This window comes from Myzus persicae, unplaced genomic scaffold (genome assembly GCF_001856785.1).
Source record: "Myzus persicae strain clone G006 unplaced genomic scaffold, MPER_G0061.0, whole genome shotgun sequence".
Classification (NCBI taxonomy): domain Eukaryota; kingdom Metazoa; phylum Arthropoda; class Insecta; order Hemiptera; family Aphididae; genus Myzus; species Myzus persicae.
In genome coordinates this window covers 729,558-755,080 of record NW_019104089.1, presented here as the reverse complement: position 1 = coordinate 755,080, position 25,523 = coordinate 729,558, and the positions used below count along the sequence as shown (strand labels likewise).

Here is a 25,523-nt window from a genome sequence, read left to right as displayed (position 1 = left end):
TAATAAAATACCTACACGAAAAAGGAAACCAAAATTTACCCATACAGCTGCAATGCCTACTGTTTATTATTTTACAATATACCTAAAGCTTGCTAAATAGTAAAAATACATGTGAATGTATGTAAATTTTTATAATATAACGCCAAGAATAAAACAACCATTGCCACAATTCACTATGTATATTTTACTTCTACGGCTATTGACTAAATATAATAATAGTTACATGTAGGTTATAGGAGTTATATAATTATTATTTATACACCTAAAACCTATAAATTATAATAATATTATTATTTATTCATTAAAATAAAGTATTTTTTCATTTTATATTGAAATAAAATGCATTATAATTATTATATAAGTTTATATTAATTTATTATTTTATTATACCCATTATGCAGCCATTGCCTAATCCAAAAACTATATCTATATAGTCTAGTAGCTAGTTTGTAAAAGATAAAAGCTAGAAAGTAATTCATCACCTTGGTATATTTTTTTATCATTGTGCACTTTACAGGAGCTAATTAATATTTCCATTCTAAATTCAAATGTTTTAAAATGTGTGTAAACTTGTGTGTTGTTTTTTAAATCGATAGATTTTCCAAGTACCTACGTTCGTGTAATTTTATCAGTAATATTATTTTTGGATCTATAACTTGTAGTGTATCCACAGTATACAAATATATATGTACATAATAGTATTAGTCTATAATACACTATTATGGTTCCAAACAGTGTGTTTATAAGGAGTTCGGTATCATAATATATTAATATGCAATATGAAGAGTGCACGTGCGTATGAGCTATGTGGTTGTGTTCCTAGTAAATTATAATAAATTATTCATTAGGTACTTCATTAGTATTTGTGCACACCTAGGTATATCGCTTGTATCGACTATATTATCATAACGTATAACTTCCGCACGAACGCAAGCACATTTTAAGAGTTTTGAAAACAGATTTGAATTTATCGACAATTTTACAATACATTCTTGTTTACCTTTTATTAATTATTTTCATTAGGCAATACTTAAATTATATTTTGATGAAAAATATTTAGTATTTTGTGGTACTGCCTATGCTATTTTAAGAAAAATGTGAAAAAAATAATTGAAAAAAGAAAAATTCCGCCTTCTATCGTTTTTAGTATACAAAACTATAACATGTAGATAAAAAAATGTGTAAAAAAATGGTTAAGCAAGAAATATTTATTATTTTATGATAATATGTAATAACTAATTTATATACCACATTAGTATACAGTGTGCTTTTTTAAGCATGCTCATTGCTCATCCTACTTTTATGCTTAAATTAAGCTTACCTATATTAAAATTCAGATTTTTGGAATTTTTAAATATACTTGAAGACCATTTTTCGAATCATTTAAATTGCTTGTCTTCTCCGTTTTTCATTTTAGATTTTGAACGGAGCGATGTATGTATTGATTTTACAATGATGTGTGTTTTTATTTTTGTGTAAGTCATCACGGTTAGGGACAGTGCAGCAACACTGGATTTCTCATGTGGCGATTTTCTTATTTTGTAGTAATTCAAAAATGAATAACTGTAGGTACTTGAAATTGACACTATTTGTTTATTTTATCAATACATTAACATGATAAAATTTTCAAAATATTTTGACTCGATTTGACTCTTATTTTCAATTTTAATTTTTAAAAAAATTTTTTTTCATAAATGTCAATAAAATTTTATTTGTTGGGTCAAAATGGGGGGAAATTTAATACAAAGCTTCTAACATATTGTTACAATATGAAAAAATTAAAAATTAAATAATGAAAAATATTAAAAATACATTGGCCATACATCAAACCTTTTTGTTTTATAATCATTTAAAGTTCGATGTTGACAACATTTCTCAAATTGAATATTGTAAAATGAATTTATAGTTGAAATGTATTAAATGTTCAACTTTTATAGTTAAGGATTGAAAATTTTAATCAAAATTCTAAGTAAGTAGTTAATTCTGTAACCAAAAAATCTAAAAATAAACATAAGCACAGCTTTTTTTATAGTTATTATAACTTCAAATTTAGACGAAATTACATATCAACACAAATAATAACGATTTTAGTCGTTTTGTTGTAATTTGGTTCCAAAACAACCTAATTTTACATAAGTTTATTATTATATTCTAGCAAAACTGATCATTTAAGAATAATATAAATTCAACTTACCGGCTACGGTATTAATAATAAGTAATAACAATATAAAATATCCTAGATTGATAAAAAAACTATTTAAGTCTAAGGTTAAACAAATTATATTTCAAAAACGCAATTACTTAAATAATTACCAGGAATGTTTTTTAACTTTTTTAAACTTTTTTTTACACTAATTAATTTATTGTAATGTTTTGTCATTACGTATGTTGTTATTGCTTGGTTTTGTAGTAGGTATTTAAATAATTAAACTTGTCTCTGCTATAATATTTATGTTAGAAGACCCCCCTCCCCTCACCACAAGATTGCTTAAAGAGAGGGGGTAATCAACTCTTGTATATACTGTTTAAATGTTAAAATTGTTATATTTTATTACCTTGATGAGTTAAAAAAAATAAATAAACACTTGAGACAGACAACGTTATGGTCCGCATCATCTATTATTGAATATTATATTATTGTTGTGTTATTTTTTTGATTTGGAGCTAGGTGGTGTAATCCTGCAAGGCATCTAGATGAATAATATTTGTTGAGTTTAATTTTATCTCTAAAAGGTTCCAAAAATACTGTAGATTATTAAATTGCAAATAGATAATTCAGATTTCAGACTTTTTTTAAGTTGTATAAATATTTCATTAGTAAAAAGAAGGGAGGAGGGCTTTAAAAAATACGGCCTTTGATTTATATTGATTTTTTTGGTTTATTACTGTAACGCTGGTTATTAGCTACACTGTCGATACAGATGAAGTCTAGTCACGCCTATAGTGATGGGTTAGTAAATAGACTTAGACGATTTAAAAAAAATTAACAATTACTTTTGGTTTATCAATATCAATAATTTATAAAAATGATCCGTACAACAAATACTACACCTAACGTTACTTATAGAATTTAATATTTATTATTATGAAACCATTTTTAAGGATTATAATCCTATGTATAAGCATTTTAATAACTCAGAAACTACTCATTAGAATTTTGATTAGATTTTAAATGCAACAACATTTTCAAAAAAATCATTGGCCAAATAATTTTCAGCATAAAAGGGGGGACTTTCATTTGAATAATAGAAGTTTGTATCTCCACAGAATACTCCTTAAGTAGTACTAAAAATAACAGAAATTTGAAAATATTGTCTTTAGGTCTACTTAAACAGTCTAAAAATCAGAATTTGAATAAATGTTGTATTAAAAGAAAAATGAGGGTGAGCATGATTAAAAATCACCCTGTGTACCTAATTATTTTAAAATGTATAAAATTCTTTTAAAAAACAGTTCAAGTTTTCGAATCGTTATTGCTGATAGGGAAATATGTGTACCAATAAGAATAAACGATTTTAAATGTTCGAAATATCATAGTTTAAAAAGTAGTGCTGTGTGTTAACTTGGTACAAAACTCAAGCAATTTTCTATTGTCTTGTGTACAGCAGTTTTAAATTTTCTTATCTACCTAGGTCCTTGGTAGACCCACACACCTATCTTTAATTATTATATGGGTAAATATAATAGTTGGTAGGTGCATGCCCAGGTACCTATAGCCTATGTAAATCGTACTTATATGTAATAAATTATAATGCATTATTACAAATTGTACACTATTTTGTATGAATTACAGACGCGTACACAAAACAATTACTTAGCGAAATATTTTAGTCTTTAGGTTATACACTTTCCCATTTTTACTCTATACAAATATATTTAATAATTTCCTGAAATTTTGGGGTGATGGTAAGCCCCTAACACTATGCTCACTCCCCCTAGTGTACGCGCCTGATTTCTTACAGGGGCACCAGTCTACCAGGCTACCTATTACATATCTGTGGACTATGGGTACCTAATATGCACGTTCGCCCTTCGCCAAACTATTTACTTTACAGTTCGCCAAATTAGTCGATTTAGTAGTAAATAAATCGTTTATTTATTACATGTTTAGTTACACACTTGCACATGTTTGAAAGGTAAGTTAGATTAAAAATGTTATTAATAATTAGGTAAGGATTTTAATTTTCATAACTTCAAATGAAAATAAATTAATATACCCACTCTATGTTTGTTGCCAACTGCATGGCGCACTCATCTTTGTGTTCAACTGATACCATAGAATCTCTATCTGTGTTCCATGATGTAGAGTAGATAGATATGAATACCTAGAGAGTAGAGAGCCTTAGTATTAATAATTAATAGCCTTAATATTTATGTTTGCCTTATTATTAAGGCTCTCTACGAATACCTATATGATTAATATAACAAATAATGATATAAACTCGCTGCTTGGTTTATTACTATGAAAGTATGAAATATATCGACAAAATACAACGTGAGCCATACTTATTTTGTTGGCAAACTTTAAAGTCAGTTTATTTTGTTCATTATATATATTGGTTATGTGTTCCCATTTAATGAAACCATTGTTTGACTACAAGATATGATTATTCCCTAAAATATTTCTAGCTAGTTTTAGCATATAACATGCATCTGGGATGTAATATACTCTGGTATTGTCAATGAATTGGATGATTAAACCAGCACTGTATTTCATCATAGTCATCACCAATTTTACAACCAAGAATCTTCATAGTAGACAAGTTGGAATATGCACCATCACATGTTACTCCCCAAACTTTCAATCCTAATTTATGTGCATGATTTAAAGCAGCTTGTACCGTAGCTGTTATTTTACTTTGCAAGACATACCCAACTGTCAATTTCCATGTACCATTTAGACTTACAAGCCTGAATATTTAAGCTTCAGTTGCTGCAGTGTTAGATCCTTCAATTTCTAAAGCATTTCCCATATTGCAATTCCCAATAAATTTTCCAATTTTTTCATCCCAAAGTCCTTGTTTTTTAATCGACATGGCATCAAACATTTAAAACATTGTTTATCATCAGTACTTAAAGTGCTTAACACTTTAAAAACTTCAGAAAAAAATCCAGATTCGCCATTTACCGTGGAAGTCCAATTTCGAACTGACTTTGGGCTAAGCAATTTTAAAATTGATTTGTGAAACCACTAGTGTACACATATCAGGGAATACTTTGGATGTATTTAGAAATTAAGGAAAAATATGGAGTATATGGAAGTACACGGAAGTACCAAAATGAAATAATTATTTAACTATAATACCTCAGTAGAATATATAATTATATTATAAATATTTAATAGGTAGGTTTTAGATGTAGTTGTATTGTTATGGAATTTTTATTTAGAAGTATTAGTATACATTTTAAAACAGTATGGTACAATAAGCAACACTATACGTATTATTACCTAGAGTAATATGAAATATTAATATATTAATTTGGGAGATAATTCATAAATGATAAATTGCAGAGACGGACTATGTTTTTGAAAACTAATAATATATAATATTCTTTATTACGGAAATCAACTTCATTTACAATAATATTCACAATTACAGTATAATACATAATTAATAAGCAACATATGCTACAATAATTTTTAAAAAAAATAACACTAAATAGTAATAAATTTAGTAAAAAAAAAAATATTTGTTCAAATCTGATAAAGATACATTTTGATGAATATTGTTGTAATGTATTTTTAGTATTGTAGTACTTGTAAACTAAGAAATTGAATAGTGGTTTACTCTCCTGGTAAACATAATAATAAAAACAACATTAAATCAAATTAATTATTAAAAAAACGATTTTTGTATAATTTAAATACAGAGTTGAAAACAGCCAGTTAATAGGATAAGCAAATTTAAAGCACTATTAAAATCAATCAAAAAAATAATTTTTAATTTTCTAACAGACATATCAAAAACATAATATTTATATAAGTGTTCTTAAATCAACTAGTGTTATGAAATAAAGCAATAAAACAAAAACTAGGATAGAATAAAGGATAACTGTGTTAAAATGATCAAAGTTCCATTCAATAAAAAAAAATATTAAGCTTTTAGATACCTACAATAAGCAAGCGCTTTAGGTAAATAGTAATTGACAGTCAAAGCAAATTCTTTAATTTCTTTACTTGATCGCATACCAGTAGATTTCCTTCATTAATTAATCAACTGGTTTTGAAATGGTTGTTCGGATAGTCCATCAAATTTATCAGACAAGTTATCTAAACAATTTGCATCCATAAAGATCAATAATTATTTTATTAATAAAATGAAACTATAAAAAATTACATTTAACGCTAGAATCGATAATTCCATTTTTTTTCATACTTCCTCTTAAATCTGTAAGGTTCTTAATTACAATATTTTTATGGCTAACTGTTTGTGGTAATAAATGAATTTTGCGATACAGAGCTTTCTCTCTAGGAGTATCTGGTAATTTTTGTTTTGAAGTTGCCGAACATCGCAGTACTCTTATACTTTTGAAGGAGTCTTATGAAGTTGAACACTAGACGTAGAACTGGTGGCTGGTAAATCAATTTCTTTAAGATTAGCTGCGCTTGGAGATCTTAATGGTGGAAAATTAATTGGCTCTAATTCACATATTTTGAGGGCATCAGAGTTTGTGGTGTTTAATAATTTTGCTTGTTTTGCCAACAATTCTGTAGTAAAATTAAATACAGAAGGTACAACATTTTCTTTCAGATCTAAACGATAAAGTCCATCAACATTTGATTTAAAGTCATCATATACAAAATGATCAGAGCAAACTTTACTAAACTTAGTAGCGGTGAAGTCTGTACGTCCAATTGCTAATAACCATTTGGCTACTCTCTTTGGGTCTTTTAAAGGAAACCTAAATGAAAAATATCAATTAGTTATTTGGTTAGATGGCTACATGTAATCTATACAAGAATTAGATTTTTAATTGACGATTGTTATTATTTGTATTATGACAGGTACTTACGAAAAAAAGTGGATTTTTCGGAAATCGACAGTTTTTCCTTGACGATTAGAGCAACCGTGTACACAACAAGAATAAACCATGATCACAAAATTAACACGAAAGTTATAAGTCAAAACTCGAAAGACTTTATTATATTCATATTTTTTAATAAATCGAAACTTGAAACCTGGAAGACCGTAGTCCGTACTCCGTAAACCACAACGATTTTGTCAGTTACCTATATCGTGTTATCACATAACAATGTAAGCATCACAGATGTGTATATTAAATAAATATATAAATAATATATTTATGTTTAATATACATATCTGTGGTAAGCATTGCAATTTAGGCAAATGGCGGACTGATTTCAAAGTTCTGTACAGTGCTTGGGGATAGTCGGTTATCTAGTTGTTTATATTTGTCTATGGCTGTGACCGTAACTGATATCTACAACTATTCATATCAACTGGATAACACCTGATAAGCAGCTACTGAAAACCGAATAATAAAATATATGGTCTTGACTTCGAGAATTTGAGAAATAAGTAATAATAAAAATTCGCAATTCAAATGCTTCACTGGCATTTACGCTTAAGAATTAAATTCATGTATCCAACATGGAAATCGATGACGAAGATGTTGTCGTAGACGTAAGTACTTGAATAATAAAATATTGCATACTATTTTCTTGTAACTCATTTAGATAACTAAATTGTAGGCCTTCTATGAATTCGATAACTACACTGGTTTGAAATTATCTTACATTATCCTGCACTGAGATAATGAACCATGTAAATAGTATGTTCCAAATATCTTGGTGCATTTTTTCACACCAGTTTAGCCTATTGAATTTTGAGTTTATGTTTGATCAATATTTCAGGGCACAGATTTACACAAGTATTTGAACACGGTTGGATACTCTGAATTTGAAGTTTCTAAACGAAAATCTGTTGAAAACCTTTATCCAACTGAAGTAAGTCTGAAACTACAATGCTAAAAAGTACACTATAGAATGAATAGCTTATAAATTATTTTATTTACATGCAAAGATATGGTTTCCTTTGATTAAGTCATATTATTTTAAAGTAAAACCCAGTGCCTAAATGTTACGAACTAAGAATTTTTTTTTTTAACAGGGACGAAAATGTTCAAGAAAAATAATAAGATCAACCCAAAATCAAAAGGTATGTAATCATTATTAAAATTTTGTAGAAACCTTTAAGTTTCAAAACCACATTCAATATATTTCCATAAAATAAGCAATAAATTCAAGACTTCTAGACAAGTATCTTTAAACCCATTCAATTATTTAACTCTAAATTTGCTAAAATAAAAACTTGAATCATTTTAGGATTTTGGATTGTGTGTAACATTAATCAAGATAATTATGGAGAGCCAACTTATTTTCAAAGAAGATACTTTATTTATTAAGGAATTTATTCCATCAGAACACATTAAATATCCTCTATTTCTTACAAAACGGAAAAGGTAAAAAATATAAGAATAAATCTCAAAAATGTATTAATCTAATTATCTATGTCTTAAAATATTAACCTAATTAATTTTTGTGTTTTTAATATTTAACCATAATATTATATTATTATGTAGGACAACCAATTTTGTTTTACTGTTAACAATCTTGCCGTAAAAATTCATTATGTTATGATAACAACATAAGACCTAATATTTTTGTTAGTATTTTTAATCTTCTATCCAATTTTAGACCAAATTTATGTTGTGTAAATAGCCCATCAATTATATTTCCAATAATGTTTATGATTTGTATTTTACAGTATTACTCTACTTATATTATGCGTATTCTGTGGTATTATGAATATTTTTTTTTCAAAATACTGGGACGAATGGACAACCGTCAGCATGTTCATTTTTTGGTTTGGTTGTGTGTTTATGAATGTACTGTATGACCTAAATCAAAATAGAACAATTAAAAATACTGCAATCAAAACTATTCGATCAATGGAAAAATTATCTCTGCTGATACAAAAGTCTACTCATTTTCTTCAAGAATGTAACAATCTTCATAATAGGTAATAACTTCATTAAATTTAAATAAAGAAATTTAACCCTGTAGGTTAAAACGGCTGTTAGTACTTGTTACCTATAGTTGCATTATCGGTTTTAAAACATTAACACTGGGAGATGTTCAAATAAAATGTGTCACTCAGAGATATTATGAAGTGGTTTAAAATAAAAAGTAATACGATAATCATAAGGTTGCGAATATCCCAGCTAAAGTAGAAAACAATATAAATGTTCAATAGTTTGGATTATTGCTTAGTAATCTTAAAACTTGAAAATCATGGTATGATTCCCGTGATCTTAAATTTTTTAGATTTAATTATTTTTTGAAAATTAAAAACCACAATTTCTTATACTGTAATAAAACGATTTTTTAACTTAAAAATGTATTTGCTTTATTTGTTACTTTTCAATAGGTATAATACATTGACTAGTATGAGGGTGGTCTAGGTTCATGGAGTTATTATTTTATTAAATTATTCAAGCCATGTAATTTTGCAGTGTTTATACTTATTTCTAAAAAGTTGTACTTGCAGGTTAAATACTAATAAATAGGAAAAAAAGTTGAAGGACCCTTAAAAAACTCAAACAATTTTGAAGATTCTAAGACTCGTCACACTCTCACGCAGACGAACTCTACTTCATTTGTCCATCTTCACTAAATTTTTATTTTTATTTATACTGATCTATACCGCAATACTCCCAATGAACTATTTCCTAGCAAAATTGGGCACACATAATACATATTATCAATGCGATATATATTTTCCTTTTTTCATTTGTCCACTGTAAATTATGTTTGTTCTGGATTTCTCTACATCATTTGAGTTTTGCTGTTTAAGCTTTCATTATTTTTACTTTGTGGCCAAAAATAACACATAGTATTTCTGTAATCCAAGTACCATAAACAATTGTATTTGTTTTATTTAGTTTTATAATATAATATATTATTTTTGTTTCAGTTGTTATCATACATATGCTGGTAAAAATCCCGATTCCTTCAAATACTTATTGATGCCAGAATTAAAATCTTTACTTATAACTATGTTACAAGATTTGATCAATAATCTTGTATATAACATATCTGATGTTCACACATTTTTCCCATTGAAAGATTCTGTTTCCAACATTGTTTATTTGTACCGCACAGACTGCCAAATTGATTTAAATAACACTTCAATTGAAAATATAAACGTAAGTATAGGTTGAATTAATAAATATTTGAATGTTTCAAATATATTCAGTTCGAATAATATATATGACAGAAAAAAATTAAGACTTATCTAAAAATAGACAAGCATTAAAATAATATTATTCCAATAAAAATTTTCGTTCACATCCAATCCCGTTTAAAACCTTTTGATATTTATAAAATATATTACACTCAAATATAATTATTTATTATATTATGTTTCAGAAAGCCAAGTATACTTATTTTTTATTGCAATCAGAATTTTTGAAACAATCAGCATTGTGTTTATGTCCATCATTATGGACTCCTCGCAGTTTTTTTCATGTGAATCGTCTAATTAAAACTATTGGTAAAATTGAAGAAGTGTATTCAAACTCATGTGATGTTCTTTATGATGAGTATAATGTTTATTCGATGTTTAAAAATAATACTAAAGAACACAGTAAGCAACCAGTTCAAGGAACAAACATAAATTCTGATCTGAAATTGAAGATATATAGTATTCGACAGTTTTTACAAAATATGATGGTGCATGTACGATTCATGGAAGACTCAATTGAAAACTCTTCAGCTTACAATATTGATGATATAAATAGTACATTGAATGTTTTAGTAAAAGAAGTCAGTGTTTTTAATGAACTTATTTCAACTTTACAAATTAACATTCTAAAAAGAAATAATAATCAAACAGATAAAACTATATTAACTAATGATACTACTGGAGTAACTGACCATATAGATACAGAGACCAATGAACCAATCAAAGAAGTCTGTGAAGATGAATTATTTTTTGGTGTATCTGAAGAATCTACTGAAAAAATGGACAATACATTTTGTAATGAAGTAATATTTGATAAGTCTAACAATCATAATTTAATGTTAGAACTGAAAGTGGCGCTTAAAGATAAACAAGCAGAATGGAAACAACGAGAATGCAAGTTGTTAGAAAAACATCCACAGTTAAATGACTTGTCTGATGACGATGAATGTAATGATACACAAGTCCAATACCTAAATAAAGTGCGTAAAGTAGCATTAGACTTGCCTCCCGATGAAAACTTTCCTATGCAATTGCCTGGTAAAAGCTTTGCTAGTGAAATAGCCATGGTTGCTTGTAAACGAAATACAACAATTGATTGTTTTGGAGATGATTCTGATTCAAATTCGAGTATATCAATAGACTCAAATGACTCTTAAGTAAAAAAATAAAATATTGATTCTTAAATTATTGTTTTTATTACCAACATTTTTTTTTCAGATTTTATTAAAACTATCAGTTTATTGCCAGATTATTGAAGACTAATTATGTTTTCAGTCTATGCAATATGATAAGTTCTGTTAATCCAATCAAAGTTGTACATGTAACATTATCTTGGTTTACAAAAACAACACGTTACATACATTGAAGGTATGTTTATACAGTTTTCCACCTATTATTTTTATCACTTCTAAAAATTGTATTGTATATATCAGGAACTCTTTAAAGATCTCCATTTTAATATGCTCTACAACCATTTGAAGCTATCAACAATTAACATTTATCACTGAAGATGTGGACGAGATTAATAACAATTCTATACAATTTTCAGCTTACTGGACAGATAAAATATAACTGCAAAAAAGACCAGACACTAAAAGAAAAAGAATTAATCACTAATTATTTGTATAAGTATTCAATATTAAGAACAGAACTTGTTATAATATCATCATTAAAAGTTTATGTATTAATTAATGGGTTCTGAAACCTTTATTTAAGATCAGTGACTGAAAAAATGCTGTTACAAACACTTTCCCAAAAGACTGGGCACTGGGATACGCATTTCTAACCATAATGTAACATTTTTTTGGATTCAAATAGCCAGGAGACCATTTAATGCACACCTGTACTAAAATCTTTGCATTCTATGAAGATTTTTTATCTTTGACAATTATATAAACAAATATAAATAAGTTGATCAATGTTGAATCTATCATATTCAAAAATTGTATGTAATTTAAAGAATAAAGATACACAAATATTCAGATATGACTTATGATTATAAATTTACCTATAATTCAATTTCAATTTTACACAATACAGTTTAATGTTATTCGTTAGAATTAAGTTAACAGATACGTTCAGATATGAACCCATAAGTTCATAAAATTTAATACATCTGTAATTATATTATTGTATATTATATATATTTTATTATTGTTATTAAAACCTGGTCAAAATCATGAATTAATGATCATTTATTATTTTTTCAATAAAATAATAGAAATAATAAAAATATATATATGTAGAATTTGCACACTAATGACAATAAACATCAATCCACCCTGTATTGGGAGCACAATAACAATACAAATATAAAACAAAAATATACTAAATAACTTTGACATTAATCAATATAATATATACAGTAAACTTAATAATGTAAAATGTATAAATTATGAATTTCAATTTATTTAAAATTAAAATAAACAATGGAAACAGCAAAATAATCAATAATAATAAATTATAATAATCTTAACTAGTAAAAAATAAATACGGTTTGCGGTACATGTATTATGTATATTATAGAAAGGTATGTCATCAATATGACAGAAAAATTATCACCTTTTTGTAGTCAAATGATTTGGAGCATCAGCAAATGTGAACTGCAATCTAAAGGCTTCAGCTACTAATAAGCTGATATCAGTGTCTGTCCAATTTTGTGTTTGCAAATTTTGTAACATAATCATAAGACCCTAAAAGAAATATCCTAATTAATAACACAGAATAAGACAATCATTAGACATTCTATTACCTGGAAATCTTTTTCTTCTAGTAATTCTTGTCGCCAATGCAACAAAAATGCAGCACATACATAAAGCTGAAAAGTAGCAAAACAATCAGACTGTGCGAGGTATGTATCCCATAACCTTATTGAACACCTCAGTGGTAATTCTCTCGTTAGTAAATTGTTCATCCATCTAAATGAAAATTGTAAGTAGTCGATTCCGTGTTTCATTAAATGTCCATGTAGTGTCCCTAAATAAATATAGAATAATAATTGATCTCATTAAATAAAATAAAATAAAATATCACTCACCATCAATTCTTTGAATTAGTTCTTTTAGCTGGTTAACTTTATACTGAATTCCAAGTTGGGCAAAAATATAATTGTCTTGAATACCATCCAAGAACTTTGACAAACACCAAAATGAATCAGCTTCTAGAGAGTCTCTGTTCTTTTTTGATATTGAGCTTACATCAAGTGTTTCAATATTTGTACCTTAAAATATTAGTAGATGATTATTATTTTGTTTTTTTATAAACTTCAAGTCAAACATAGGTAATATAAATAAAATAATAAAATATTATTTTGTAAGACTATTGTATCAATATTTAAAATAAGAATAGTGTATGGTTTGACAAAAATGTAATAATATTAATATACTAGTACCTATAGGAAGATATTCTTGCAAAAAGACAACATAAAAAGGTGTAACTAAATCATTCATGCCTTGAACATAACCAGATGCAGGATGTCTGATTGCCCAGATAAATAAGATTCGTTCAAACATTTCTTGCACAGTTGTTTGTTGGAAAAGAGGAGTACTCATACGTGGAATATCAATATGAATCTATAGATAATAAAAATACATAACCATAAATATACGTTTAAATAAAAATTTAAAAAATTTTCTAAATACGAACCTGTCTATAAGTATCTTTGTACACTTCATCTTTATCTGTATCATAATATTGTTTGACAAGATTTGCATAATCAATACGCTTTCGATCGAGAGCTTCTTGCCTACGTTCAGTGCTAGTTGGTAAATAACCCTACGAAATAAAATTATAAATCAAGGGATCATTTGCGTGATATTAAGATGTGAATTTAAATTAAATTTTGTTAATATACTTCTCAAATATTTTATGTACCTACTATAATTACAAAATACATAATTTAATCAATTTTTTGATCTAATAATATAATTTTTTTTAATAATTTTTGTTCGCTTGTATTGTATTTTACATTATATCAGGATCGTAAGAATCTTATCAATTGTAAAATAATTGATTTTATATGTAATGTAATATAAATATATTCTATACAGCAAAAAAATGTGCTTTGGCCTAACAAAAATTAGTTCTTTCTTCCTATGCGCAGTCGTTCTACCATGGCAGCGTATCACGTGTGGATGAGCAAAACTGACATATTCTCTTATTAGACAGAGTATAATTATTTGGATTGATCAAAATGTATTAGTCAATATATTTGATATCTAGTACAATAACTCAATAAACATTTTAAATTAACTTACTGCTAATAGTCTCCATGTCATAGGACGTACTTCTACAGGTACACCAGAAAAACTAAGTTTCTTTAAATCTTCTAAATTTAATAAGTTACTTTCAAGCAACACTTGGAATTTTGTTAATTTGTTTGTATCAACTTCAGAATCTTAAATAATAAAAATAATATAATACTCATTAAATAGTTTAAATGCTATTTATACTTTATTTCAAGACTTACTGGAAAAATTCACTCTATTCTCTGTGTTTCGAGATTCTTTATAAGTTTGTGAACTAGATTCTCCTTGCGCTACAAAAAATAAATATATTATAAATAAGTAAGTATATATACATTTATTATTATTATTATTATTATTATTATACGTTATAACTATACTATTTTAAAAACCGAAATTAAATGATAAATTATGTATTTGACAACAAATTCACAATATAAATTGTGAAATTAAAGATAATCCATAAATATCTCATATCCACCAATATGTAAAATTTACTTATAAATATTTTTCTAAAAAGACCAATTTTAGTAATTAACTAGCTTAATATGTGTCTAAAATTAAATGTATATTGCCATACATTTCAAAAAATGATACAAATTACAATAAAATTAAGTCATTTATTTAAGCCACCAAGCTAAAAAAAACCAACCTCGTTATGCTTGTTACACAACAATTGTATAGGCTGTATAAATTAAATTTAAATGAGGTAAGGTTATAGTTTGTTTATATCTGAATGATAATAAAATAAATTATGAGCATAGTTTTTTTTAAATAGTAGTAATACAATTATTTAATTTTATAAGTTTTATAATATGTCAAATATTATTTAAATCAATAGGTACTATAGGAATTCATCATTTTACGATACCGCCTGTTTACATAGTAAATTAACATAATACACATAGTTTGATGATAAAAAATAACATAAGTTACATGAAATGACAGAATAGAGAGACCTTCCAGTGGAAGGAATTTGTAATGCAACAATTATATTACATTCATGCATACATAACAGAAATACAGAATTACTTACACATATACAATTATAAAATATAAATGTTTAATTCTGGTATGTAGTTTGTACTTGAAATATAATTAACGAAAAATATTTTGTTTAATTTTATAAGAAAAAAACATAAAAATCAAGATTCAATTATTAATTATAAATTATACATTAATATTTGTTAGAGAAAAAATTTTAAATGTTAGGTGCCTATATACAATTTTAGCTAACCTTAGACTTTTCATCAGTGAAAGTAGATGCAAGACAAACTAATAGAAATGATAATAGTTGACTCAATATTTCCTAAAAAAGGGAAGATATAAAATTTCACTTCTTACTTGGAAACATTAATACTTAACTGATAACTTAAAAGGTGATCAATAATGTTTATTTAAGATGATTTTTGCTAAAATGCTCAAAGAAAATAAAATCTATAACTTCCTTGTATATAATAATTTTTTTCTTATACTATTTTTACAAAAAAATACTTATGATATTAGCTCTTACAGCCACATTTTTAATATTATGTTGAATGCATAGTAGCATAGCTATAAGGTACAATATGTGTTAACAAATAACCATGGTACATCACATTATATTTTACTGGAAAAAAGTACTTATAATAACCATGATTATGTACAAATAATTAACTAGGTATTCAAAAACAAATAGTGAGTCAGTTCTTTGTGTTATTGATTTAAAAGGAGCATTGACAAATTACAATGATAATTGGCACAAATACAACAAACAACACAATAAGACAGGAATTGAAAAAACATTAAGCCATATTTACAAATATAATAAAGATGAAATTCCTAGAACAATAAGACTTACGATCAGAGTTTGAGTAGTTTTTTGATTTATGAATTTCCTCAATCGAAGCCTTATGATTATTAATTACATTGACAGCAGCAGAATGGGCCACACGCTTTGAAATTTTCACGTCTGAAATTCAATGGGTTGAAAACACAAAATAAAACTAAAGGGTGAAGTAATAAACATTACTACTGGAAAACATATTAAGCAAGCAAAAAAATATGCATATAGTATTTATAACTACAATTGTATGAATAGTTTAAGTATCAAAATATAATCAATTTATAGTTATTGTCTAACATATTTTAATGTAATTTATGAGTAGCATGTAACTAAAAGTTAAAAAAAAATAATGTTATGTGAATTATTTGAAAGAAAATGATTATCTATTAACTACAAATAAAATAGATCTTATCATTTTGAGAAAATGGTTTGTGTTGATATGTATATTTGACTATTATTCCTAGGTTGGTGTACATGCATTCCGTCCGATTTAGGACAATGCATTAAAACTATCTGCATTAAATATCTAAGTACTCTATATTTTTATTGAATCCCTCAATTAATTCAACAATGGTACCTATAATTGTCAAAAAATAAATTTAGTTCATTTAAATTATTTATGAAACCAATAAGAAATAAGTTTAAAAAAATTCTATCTATTTTTATGCCACACGTTCAGGCATTTCTATTGTGAAACACCTACATATTGTTCTTTATTCAACATTATTCCACTTATTTACTTATTGTACATGCTATATGGATTGTAAATGTTCATCAAACAAATTAATTTCAAAAATTATAAAATCTATTTGTAATAACTAATAATTTCAATAATAACTTTTAAGTTATTAGTTATTTTTATAGACTAAGTGTTACTACTAACCATTGATTATTATTTTTTCAATATTATGTTTGTTTTTTATACTTCAAAAATAGTTTGTGTATAACTTTTTAAAATTATTTCTGTGATTATTATTATTTTTCAATTATATATCCACATAAAACAAATATTCCATTTATAAATTATAATGAAGGTATACAATATACATCCATACATCCATACATGGAATTTAGGTACCTATCTGTTTGCTGTGTTTTTTTCCTTTTATCTGTAATATTATTAAATCAGTGAGGCTGGCCGGTAGTATTATTCTTTATAAGTAAAATTAAATACAATGTAAAAATGACTATATTAGAAGATTATTGAAATTGAAAATTATATAAAAACTGTGTATCACAAGGTAACAAAAATTGAATGATTGTACATAAAAATTACACTCACATAATATGTCAAATATTCATAATACAAACAGTATACTAAGTAAAGAAATAAATTATTATAAATTTAAGCTTTAATTTAAACTTAAAAACCATAAAAATTTTTTAAAAAAAATTAATCAAATAAATATAAACCATACTCTATATATATAGAGTACTTACATACTGTATATCATACCATATTAATTATAATTAAATTTTAAAAAACATTGCTTTTAATTTTACAAATCATAATATTATGTTTTTGATCGACTTTAAATGGGAATAGTAAATAATATAGGCATTACAGATATGATATTAAACAAATTATTAAATCGGTTTTCATGGGCAACCGTTTAAACAGCAATCAAATCACTCCATTAACAGGTCCATATTGCCTGGCCACCAAGCATTCGGGCAGGTGCATGGTCATGTCATGTTCCATAAAAATTACAATGTTATGTCTACATTTAGATTTTGAGGAAATATTGTTCTCGATAATTACTCAATAAAAACTCGACAGGGTTAATATGCTACTGAAAAATGTACCTATGTCAGGTATTTTATTTATCAAGAGTTAGCTGTAAATATGGGTGGGGCATGGACAGTATTTCGATTAAATGTAGTTGAAATACTAACATAAAAATTGTTTCTTGTACTTTATATTTGAAATATATTTATAAAGCATTCTGTCTTATGAAAATATTTAAAATAGAAAATAAAAACAAATAATTGTAAATAAAATGTAATATTAATGTTTCAAATTTGTTAAGTAACGAAATGATAACCAAAACTTCCAAAACTTCTACTTCGTGCGGTATTTTGGTGTCCACTTGAAGTAAACAACTGTTTTTCTAAGTGTTTCCATTTTTAATTTAAAATTAGTTGGTAAACCAACTTATATAAAAAAAAACCTAATGTATATGTGTTATGTAGAATATTGGTAGATTTGAAGATATACCTACAAAAACAGAAAAATACAAAGAACTACATATTACTTTACCAATAACCACACCAACTCCTAAGAGAAATGATTACACAATCTCAAAATGAATTAGAATCAATAAAGTATTTAAATGATAAAAACAAAAATTTGTCTTTATTCTATAAAACTTCCCTACAATCTGTTAGTTGTTAATATATTTTGAGTATTAAAATTTAAATATATAAAATTATATATTTTTCCCAACCATGGTTATGCATATAATTATTATAAATATACAATTTTACCTACAAATTCTCATACTGTTAATAAATAACACAATATTATTAATATCTATTATATTTTCTGTTAAATATATAGATGTAGATATAGCCGATTCCTAAGTATAACCCCACATACCCATGGAATTAATACAAAGACTGACAAGGTATCCAGTATAACAGAAAACCATCAACTTTATCTACTCAGTATTTCATGTATACAATTCTCATCTGTAAATTGTAATGCCTGTATTAGTTTTATTATAATATAATATTTATATTAATATAATATTTAATAATATAAATTAGTAAATATTAATATTTTGTTATTATAAAAGCATATATTAATTATCATTCAGTAATCGTACTCAACAACTATATTGAGTTTTAATGTAATTATTTTTAGTCGGAAAAGCTAAACTAATTAAGATTCTTAACCATGAATCTCACTAAGGTGAATTCAAATTTATTTTTTATTATACTTTATTAGTTGTAGCATATTAGAAAAGGAAATTAATATTTATTATTTTATTTTATTAATCCAAATCAATGTTTGTAGGGGGAAACGGTTGGTTTGAAACACGTATTGTATGTGCGGCAAGGATCCTGTGGCTCAAAATACCGGGTGGTCATCCATTCGGGAGCTAGCAATGCTAGCCGATGTATACACTCAGAGAGCGTATGCAACTGAGTGTAGACACCAGGCCACACAAAGCCACAAATATTATTTATAAAACTTGTTTACAATATTTAAAGTAAGTTTGAAGTTATTTTGTAAAATATAAAAATGTATACATATTATTATGTTTGTGTGTCTATCGCTTTCAAAAGATTATAACATAATATCATCTAATTCATTATTTAAATAAATAATATCAATTTTAATAGTACAATATAGATATCGTTTAAATTACAGACATTAATTTACTAAAAGATACAATTCTTAAGACCATGCACAAATACACTTATATTTTACTATGTTATATGAATAGTTGTAGTCAATAGGTACTTTATAGACAGTGACTATTATTAAACAAACCGTTTTTTAAGCGATTTGTGAACTAAAAAAAAAAGTTTAAGAAACTTTGAGCTAATTATTAATAACTATATTTGTTACTAAAATAAAATAAAATTAGTGTACTATTATGACTAAATAATGAAAAAGATTGATCCTAGTAAAAATGGAATATTGTAGCATGGGAAAAATTTTTTTTTTTTCAGCAACCGCTTTACAACAACCAGTACGGGTTAATCCACAAGACCACAAGTACTTAATAACATAGTTGTTTAATCAATAATCAAAGTTCATAAATGTAAAATATCATTTAATTAGATGTCATACTTTACAAATAATTGAATATAACAAATTATTATTACACAAACATTACTAACATATAACATGCAGCGCCGGATAGGCAAGGTATCGGCCTACCGAGTTTCACAATTATAACCGGCCCTAAAAAAGTTAATGTCACGTTTTTCAATAAGTTAAAGTCATTAATGGCTATCCATATTTTAATAATAACATCATATATCATACAATATAAATTATACATATTATATTAAGCAGTTGACATAGATAAATAATGAATATTCCAAGACGGCCCACCGAGTTCAACTCGGTAACTCGCCGGCTCTATCCGGGCCTGATAACATGGCAAATTTAACAAACAGAAGAATCTATTTTCTATGTTATTTTTTTATATTAGAGTAAAATGGACTGTTATAAAATGTAAAGATGAGGAGAACATCTAGGACACCTCATAAGTTTTATTTGATATTTAATTTTGAGGCAAGTCATGAGCATTTTAAAACGGTACATTAGCCATGGTATGCGTTAGAAAGATGTAGACAATTCACACAGGTTTTTACACAATGTATTATTGACTTACGTAATACATGTATCATATTATTAATACTAAACATATTGTTTTAGGTATCATTTTTTTAAATTAAGTTTTCTCTCTAAATATATAACAAACTTCAGTCTAAACTAATTTTTTCGATGCCTCAATGCTATTATATTTAAAATTATAATATAACAATAGCTGCCTTGGGTTAAAACTAATGAAGCAAGGCAAGTTTTCAAAACCTAGAATTTTTCTACAATACCATACATATGTTTTGTTCAATAATATTATAGCTCAAAAAGTATTTTTAATTACAAAACTATAGAAACATACATCATGCAGCATCGGGAAAAAACATTTTTTTTTTTCATGTATAATGTACACATAATAAATCAGTTATGAAACATAATTGTATGTTATGTTAATAACTTATTTATGGGGACTACAATTATAATATTACCTGATATACCTAATAAATAATCATTATTTAAGTTCAAACACAAAGTATAATTGTAAAAAAAATTATTATTTGTTATAAACAATAACCAAATGTCTATTAGTCAATGACATTGTTTTATGTACTATACAAATTATAAAATCTAACAAAAAAACTTGTGTTCAAAATATTAAATAGATTTATGAAACACAGACAAATAAATGGGAAAGATTTTCATAATAATATAGGTAGGCACCAAAATTAAGAAAGTATATACGGAAGATTTTAGTTTAAGTTAAGTTATAATTTTATTTTATACATTTTACCTGAAATGTATTAATAATTAGAATATTACTAGATAAATCAAAAATTAGGTGTATAATTTTTTTGCAGAATGAGCATCAAAAAAAATATTTAAAAACTTGTTTGTGACCTCACACTCGTATAACTGGACATAACATACACAAGACAAAAACTAACTACAGGCTACTCGAACTGTGTTGTCTGAATTTTATTATAATCATTTATCATATTTAAAATTTTATTTTTTAAGAACAATAATAGGAAAAAATGAAATTAGGAACTGTTTGTTAGGATCTTTAAGTCAGGAGCAACAACTGAACTCAATTCTTTTTTGAAGAAACTTTCCATGCATTGTATTTTAGAACCTATAAAAATGTTTTCCATTTGTACTATTGTCAAAATAAATTTATTTATTATGTACAGGCAAAAGTGTATATTATTTAGATTTTCATAAGTCCAAGACATTGCAATATTAATATTTGAAATCATAGGTTCTTTACCTGATATACGTAGTATTTCATCCTCAGCTTCAATTTCCCATGCATCACTGACACTTTCTTGGAAATCATCAAACGAAGTCGAAGCTGAAGAAGATACAGATTTGCTTTCTTTCTTAGGACTTGCTCTGTAATTCAAATTATGCTTACTTATAAATATTTTATTAAAAAAGAAAATGTTAAGACAATAATTATTACACATAAGTCAAATAAAACACATTACCTTCCAGGAAGATTTCTAATGTTTTTTTTCCAAAACGAATTCTTGAGGTTCATGTCATTGTCATTGACATATTTTTGAACGTGATCACCCATTTTTCCAATATCTAAATGCATTAATGTAACAACGTTAAAATAGTCTTTGGAGCACATTGAAAAAAGTCATATAGATATGTGTAGGTAGAGAATAATGAACATTGTGCATTTGTGCGTTATAACCACTTTTGAAATGGACTGCACCGGGCGTATTCCCGCAGTAGCCGTGAGCATGTACACTGTACAGTAGGTACCTCAGTGCACAACCTCTGGGGCTTGATAGTCACCAATCGAGAGCCTGTGGCCTTTGCGGTCTACTACCTAGCGTTGCCCGAAGTCTGTACACAGAACGGATGAAGTCTACATTTCTTTCACCTATTACATTGTCGTTATGTACTCGGGCGCACAGACACTCACCTAAATCTAACATTGCTCGATTCACGAGCGCCAAGATAGACGGACGCGACAAGCACGAGGGTGGGACTCTGGTCGTGACGGGCTCATGTTGCAGTCGTCCTCGAACGCAGCGACGGCAATGTGGGCAGTGCGAGAATACGCGGTACTTCGCACGGACGGCGTAAAGGCCGAGCGTGAAACGGCGATTAAAACGTAAACGGACAGGGGCAACGTTCGCGTTATCGTTTGGCAGCGGGGTAAGTGTTACTTGTGAGTACCGAGTTGCGAGTTTGCGACTAGCGAGCGATTAACGGTACACTGCCACACTGGCCGTGGGTACGTATTGTCGTCGTAGTCGCCCCGTCGCCGTGAGTGATACGCCGTGACGTCACTATCTCGACGGAACGCCGCACTCGCTATCATCTGACACACAATATAATGTAGTCGGAGCGATGGGAAGGTCGCATCGTCGCATCGTTCGACGACTTGGCCCACCGGCTGCTGCGGTACGGGTCGACGGCCTGGGCCTCCATGCATACGTGACGTCACTTTTCCCCGCCGACCGACTAACTGGCGGCCGCATACCAGCCGAGACCTTTTTTGATTCACTTTTTCGAGGCGCCTGATAAAAAGTCGTTATTTAATAACGACTGTGATTATCAGTGATCGTCTCATCGAGTGTCGACGAAATTTATAAATAATTCGTTAATAATGAACTTTTGGATGCCAAGCGGATGATGGGGATTTTCTGCGTATTGCTACTGTATAACATTGTACAGTGTTTCATTTTTACAACACTATTTTTTTTATAAAATTACAAAGGACATGGAGTATCGTCAGAATTTCAACTTTGATGGTCAATCTTCTTAAGTTTTAATACCACGTGTAATAAGCATACGAAAAACAAAAACAGATATGTAAAGAAAAAAAACGTTTAGAACGTAAAATACAAAAAGTGGGTGGAAGGCTGTATAGTAGCCAGTAGGGGTCATAGTTGTCGCGGTCCTTTCCAAAATCCGTATTTAAAAAAATTGTATATTGTTGAAAACAAAATTTTGCATTCAAATCTGGGCCTAGTAATGATAATAATGTTGGTCAGTATAAGACAAAGTAAGCCCTCGCTTGCAGAAATTGTTGGAAAAATAATAAATGACTAAATATTTTATGATAATTTAAATATCTAATAGTCAGTCAGTTATGAAAAAAAAGTCAGTCAGTTTGCTTACGGATAATATAAATATAAATCTCTGAAAAATATTCAACTCATCACTTTATAGTAATATTAATATAGACTAAGATTTAGCCCCCCCCCCAAAAAAAAAAAAATTTATATATATAATATATTCTTTATTGATTTCAAATAATACATGTCAAATTGTATTTTGTGTCTTGGAAAAAAAAAATATAGAGTAGATAAATATATCTAATATATAATATAGAGTAGAATAATAAATAAGGATACTTTTCCAAATTCATATAAAAAACTCCTGGATGTTGCATTTACTTTGCCAATAAGTAGAGTGCAACTTGTGAAGTCATTTTCTCCGATGAGGCGAGTCAAAACATGGTTACGGTCAACTATGATTTAGGAAAGGATTACAAATTTATCAATTATTAATATCGAGGGAGACATTTCAAACGATATTAACAGAGACGACATTTTAAATAAGTTTGCAAATGCTAACGATAGAAAAATACCGTTAATATATTAAAATGTTATATACCTACTATAAAGTTAACTTGTTTTCTTTTTTCTTACTCTCATATACCAGGTAAACAAATTTAGTTATTGTAGTAGGTAATACATTTTTTGGGAACTATTAACTATTAAGTTACTAGTGGTTGGTGTATAAGATGTTGAGTAGAGTACCATTTTTATGAGTGGCTTACATTTGCTTACGAGTCACGATAGAGTCATAAACATAAAATAAAACAAATTGTTGTAAATCCAATAGGATCTTCTCTTGGTTCAGAATCTAAAATATTATGTTGCGATTTTATGTAGAGGGGGATGGCCCCCCTACCAGAATTTTAACCCTAGTTGAGCCTATGTTCTATAAGCGAGAATTAATTTTTGTCTTACACTGACCAAAAATATTTGTATCATTATTATTTTTTTATATATTTTTTTACGTATTATTATATTGGTTGGGTATAGCTTTGGGAATATTTCTTACAGAGGTTTTTTTCCTGTGGTTTTTTTCAAAGATTTCTTACACGGATATTTTTTTCCTAGATAAACTATATGGAGGTATATATGTGTTAAATTTTAAATTCAATGATACGTGATATTACGTGAATCGCTGCATAGGTATTATGAAAACTATTCTTAGCGAAAACAGCACTAAAAAGTAATAATCTTATGGTATGATTATATATGATTTTAAAAAAATCTGTCTTTTTTTTTCTATTATTAATGAGGTAAGTTGAATTATGAAAATCACCAAAACCATTGCATTTGAAGATGTTAATGTGTGAACTAATTATAAATAATAATAATATATACTTATAGGTACCGACAGCGAACAACCTATAAAAAAATAACTAAAACTGTTATGTTTCGTTAAAATATCTAATTTAAATGGTAGTTGAGAACTATAAATAAAATTTTCTAAAAGTGATTGAGACTTTTGTTAACAGCATGAACTACTTATGAAGAACATTGCATTCAAATTTAAGTCCTTAGCTATAAAATTGAAAATTGCATACATTTTTAACTACCAAGTAGGTAATTTGGATATCCTTGTGATTGACAATTTTGTCAACATTTTAACTTCAAATCAAGGATTGAAACCAAAACTTTTTCCAATTTCAGTTTCGGTACCTGATATTGGTATTTATTTTATTCGATTTTGATTTCAATATAAGATATCGGTATTTATTTTTTCTGATTTTGTTTTCGGTTTTGAATATCTGCAGTTTTTATTTTTTAAGATTTTAATTTTAGTTTTGATTACCTATATTAATTTTTTTCGATTTCACTTTCAGT

At 27.1% G+C, this 25,523-nt stretch overlaps 3 protein-coding genes across 6 annotated transcripts; 1 reads left to right on the top strand and 2 right to left on the bottom strand.

Annotated features, from left to right (window-relative positions):
• Positions 1 to 6,432: 6,432 nt before the first annotated feature.
• LOC111038592 (THAP domain-containing protein 1 B-like) lies at positions 6,433 to 7,358 on the bottom strand. Its single transcript, XM_022321751.1, has 2 exons — positions 7,015 to 7,358; positions 6,433 to 6,903 (listed from the first exon to the last, which is right to left on the bottom strand). The coding sequence occupies exons 1-2, from the start codon at positions 7,092 to 7,094 to the stop codon at positions 6,522 to 6,524; spliced, it is 462 nt and encodes a 153-aa protein (XP_022177443.1). The 5' UTR covers positions 7,095 to 7,358; the 3' UTR covers positions 6,433 to 6,521.
• A 123-nt stretch (positions 7,359 to 7,481) lies between these two features.
• Positions 7,482 to 12,250, top strand: LOC111038591. Of its 3 annotated transcripts, none has more exons than XR_002604998.1 (9): positions 7,482 to 7,646; positions 7,877 to 7,969; positions 8,133 to 8,180; positions 8,348 to 8,484; positions 8,790 to 9,044; positions 9,999 to 10,230; positions 10,454 to 11,425; positions 11,487 to 11,636; positions 11,818 to 12,250. XR_002604998.1 is itself a non-coding variant. In XM_022321750.1 (8 exons), the coding sequence occupies exons 1-7, from the start codon at positions 7,614 to 7,616 to the stop codon at positions 11,423 to 11,425; spliced, it is 1,770 nt and encodes a 589-aa protein (XP_022177442.1). In that variant the 5' UTR covers positions 7,482 to 7,613; the 3' UTR covers positions 11,487 to 11,637. The 3 variants fall into 3 exon arrangements, 1 of the variants encoding a protein (XP_022177442.1); XR_002604997.1 differs by having other exon boundaries at positions 11,702 to 12,250; XM_022321750.1 differs by lacking the exon at positions 11,818 to 12,250 and having other exon boundaries at positions 11,487 to 11,637.
• Positions 12,251 to 12,706: 456 nt separating this feature from the next.
• On the bottom strand, positions 12,707 to 22,892 carry LOC111038595 (TBC1 domain family member 22B). 2 transcript variants are annotated; one of them, XM_022321754.1, is made up of 11 exons: positions 22,556 to 22,892; positions 22,107 to 22,209; positions 21,887 to 22,011; positions 16,353 to 16,463; positions 14,737 to 14,805; positions 14,525 to 14,664; positions 13,914 to 14,042; positions 13,660 to 13,840; positions 13,306 to 13,488; positions 13,021 to 13,244; positions 12,707 to 12,961 (listed from the first exon to the last, which is right to left on the bottom strand). In XM_022321754.1, exons 1-11 carry the CDS (start codon positions 22,566 to 22,568, stop codon positions 12,827 to 12,829), a joined length of 1,413 nt encoding a protein of 470 aa, XP_022177446.1. In that variant the 5' UTR covers positions 22,569 to 22,892; the 3' UTR covers positions 12,707 to 12,826. The 2 variants fall into 2 exon arrangements, with proteins under 2 accessions (XP_022177446.1, XP_022177447.1); XM_022321755.1 differs by lacking the exon at positions 16,353 to 16,463 and having other exon boundaries at positions 22,556 to 22,891.
• Between the last annotated feature and the right edge of the window lie 2,631 nt (positions 22,893 to 25,523).

Excerpts from the sequence above, each read along its gene's own strand:
- LOC111038592 (XM_022321751.1), bottom strand. The coding sequence starts at position 7,094 with ATGGTTTATTCTTGTTGTGTACACGGTTGCTCTAATCGTCAAGGAAAA. Across the intron at positions 6,904-7,014 it reads CGAAAAATCCACTTTTTTTC|GTTTCCTTTAAAAGACCCAA; the intron begins GTAAGTACCTGT and ends TTTTTCATTTAG.
- LOC111038591 (XM_022321750.1), top strand. The coding sequence starts at position 7,614 with ATGGAAATCGATGACGAAGATGTTGTCGTAGAC. Across the intron at positions 8,485-8,789 it reads TTTCTTACAAAACGGAAAAG|TATTACTCTACTTATATTAT; the intron begins GTAAAAAATATA and ends TGTATTTTACAG. Across the intron at positions 9,045-9,998 it reads TGTAACAATCTTCATAATAG|TTGTTATCATACATATGCTG; the intron begins GTAATAACTTCA and ends TTTTTGTTTCAG.
- LOC111038595 (XM_022321754.1), bottom strand. Across the intron at positions 22,012-22,106 it reads ATTAGAAATCTTCCTGGAAG|AGCAAGTCCTAAGAAAGAAA; the intron begins GTAATGTGTTTT and ends TTTGAATTACAG. Across the intron at positions 13,245-13,305 it reads ACTAATTCAAAGAATTGATG|GGACACTACATGGACATTTA; the intron begins GTGAGTGATATT and ends ATATTTATTTAG.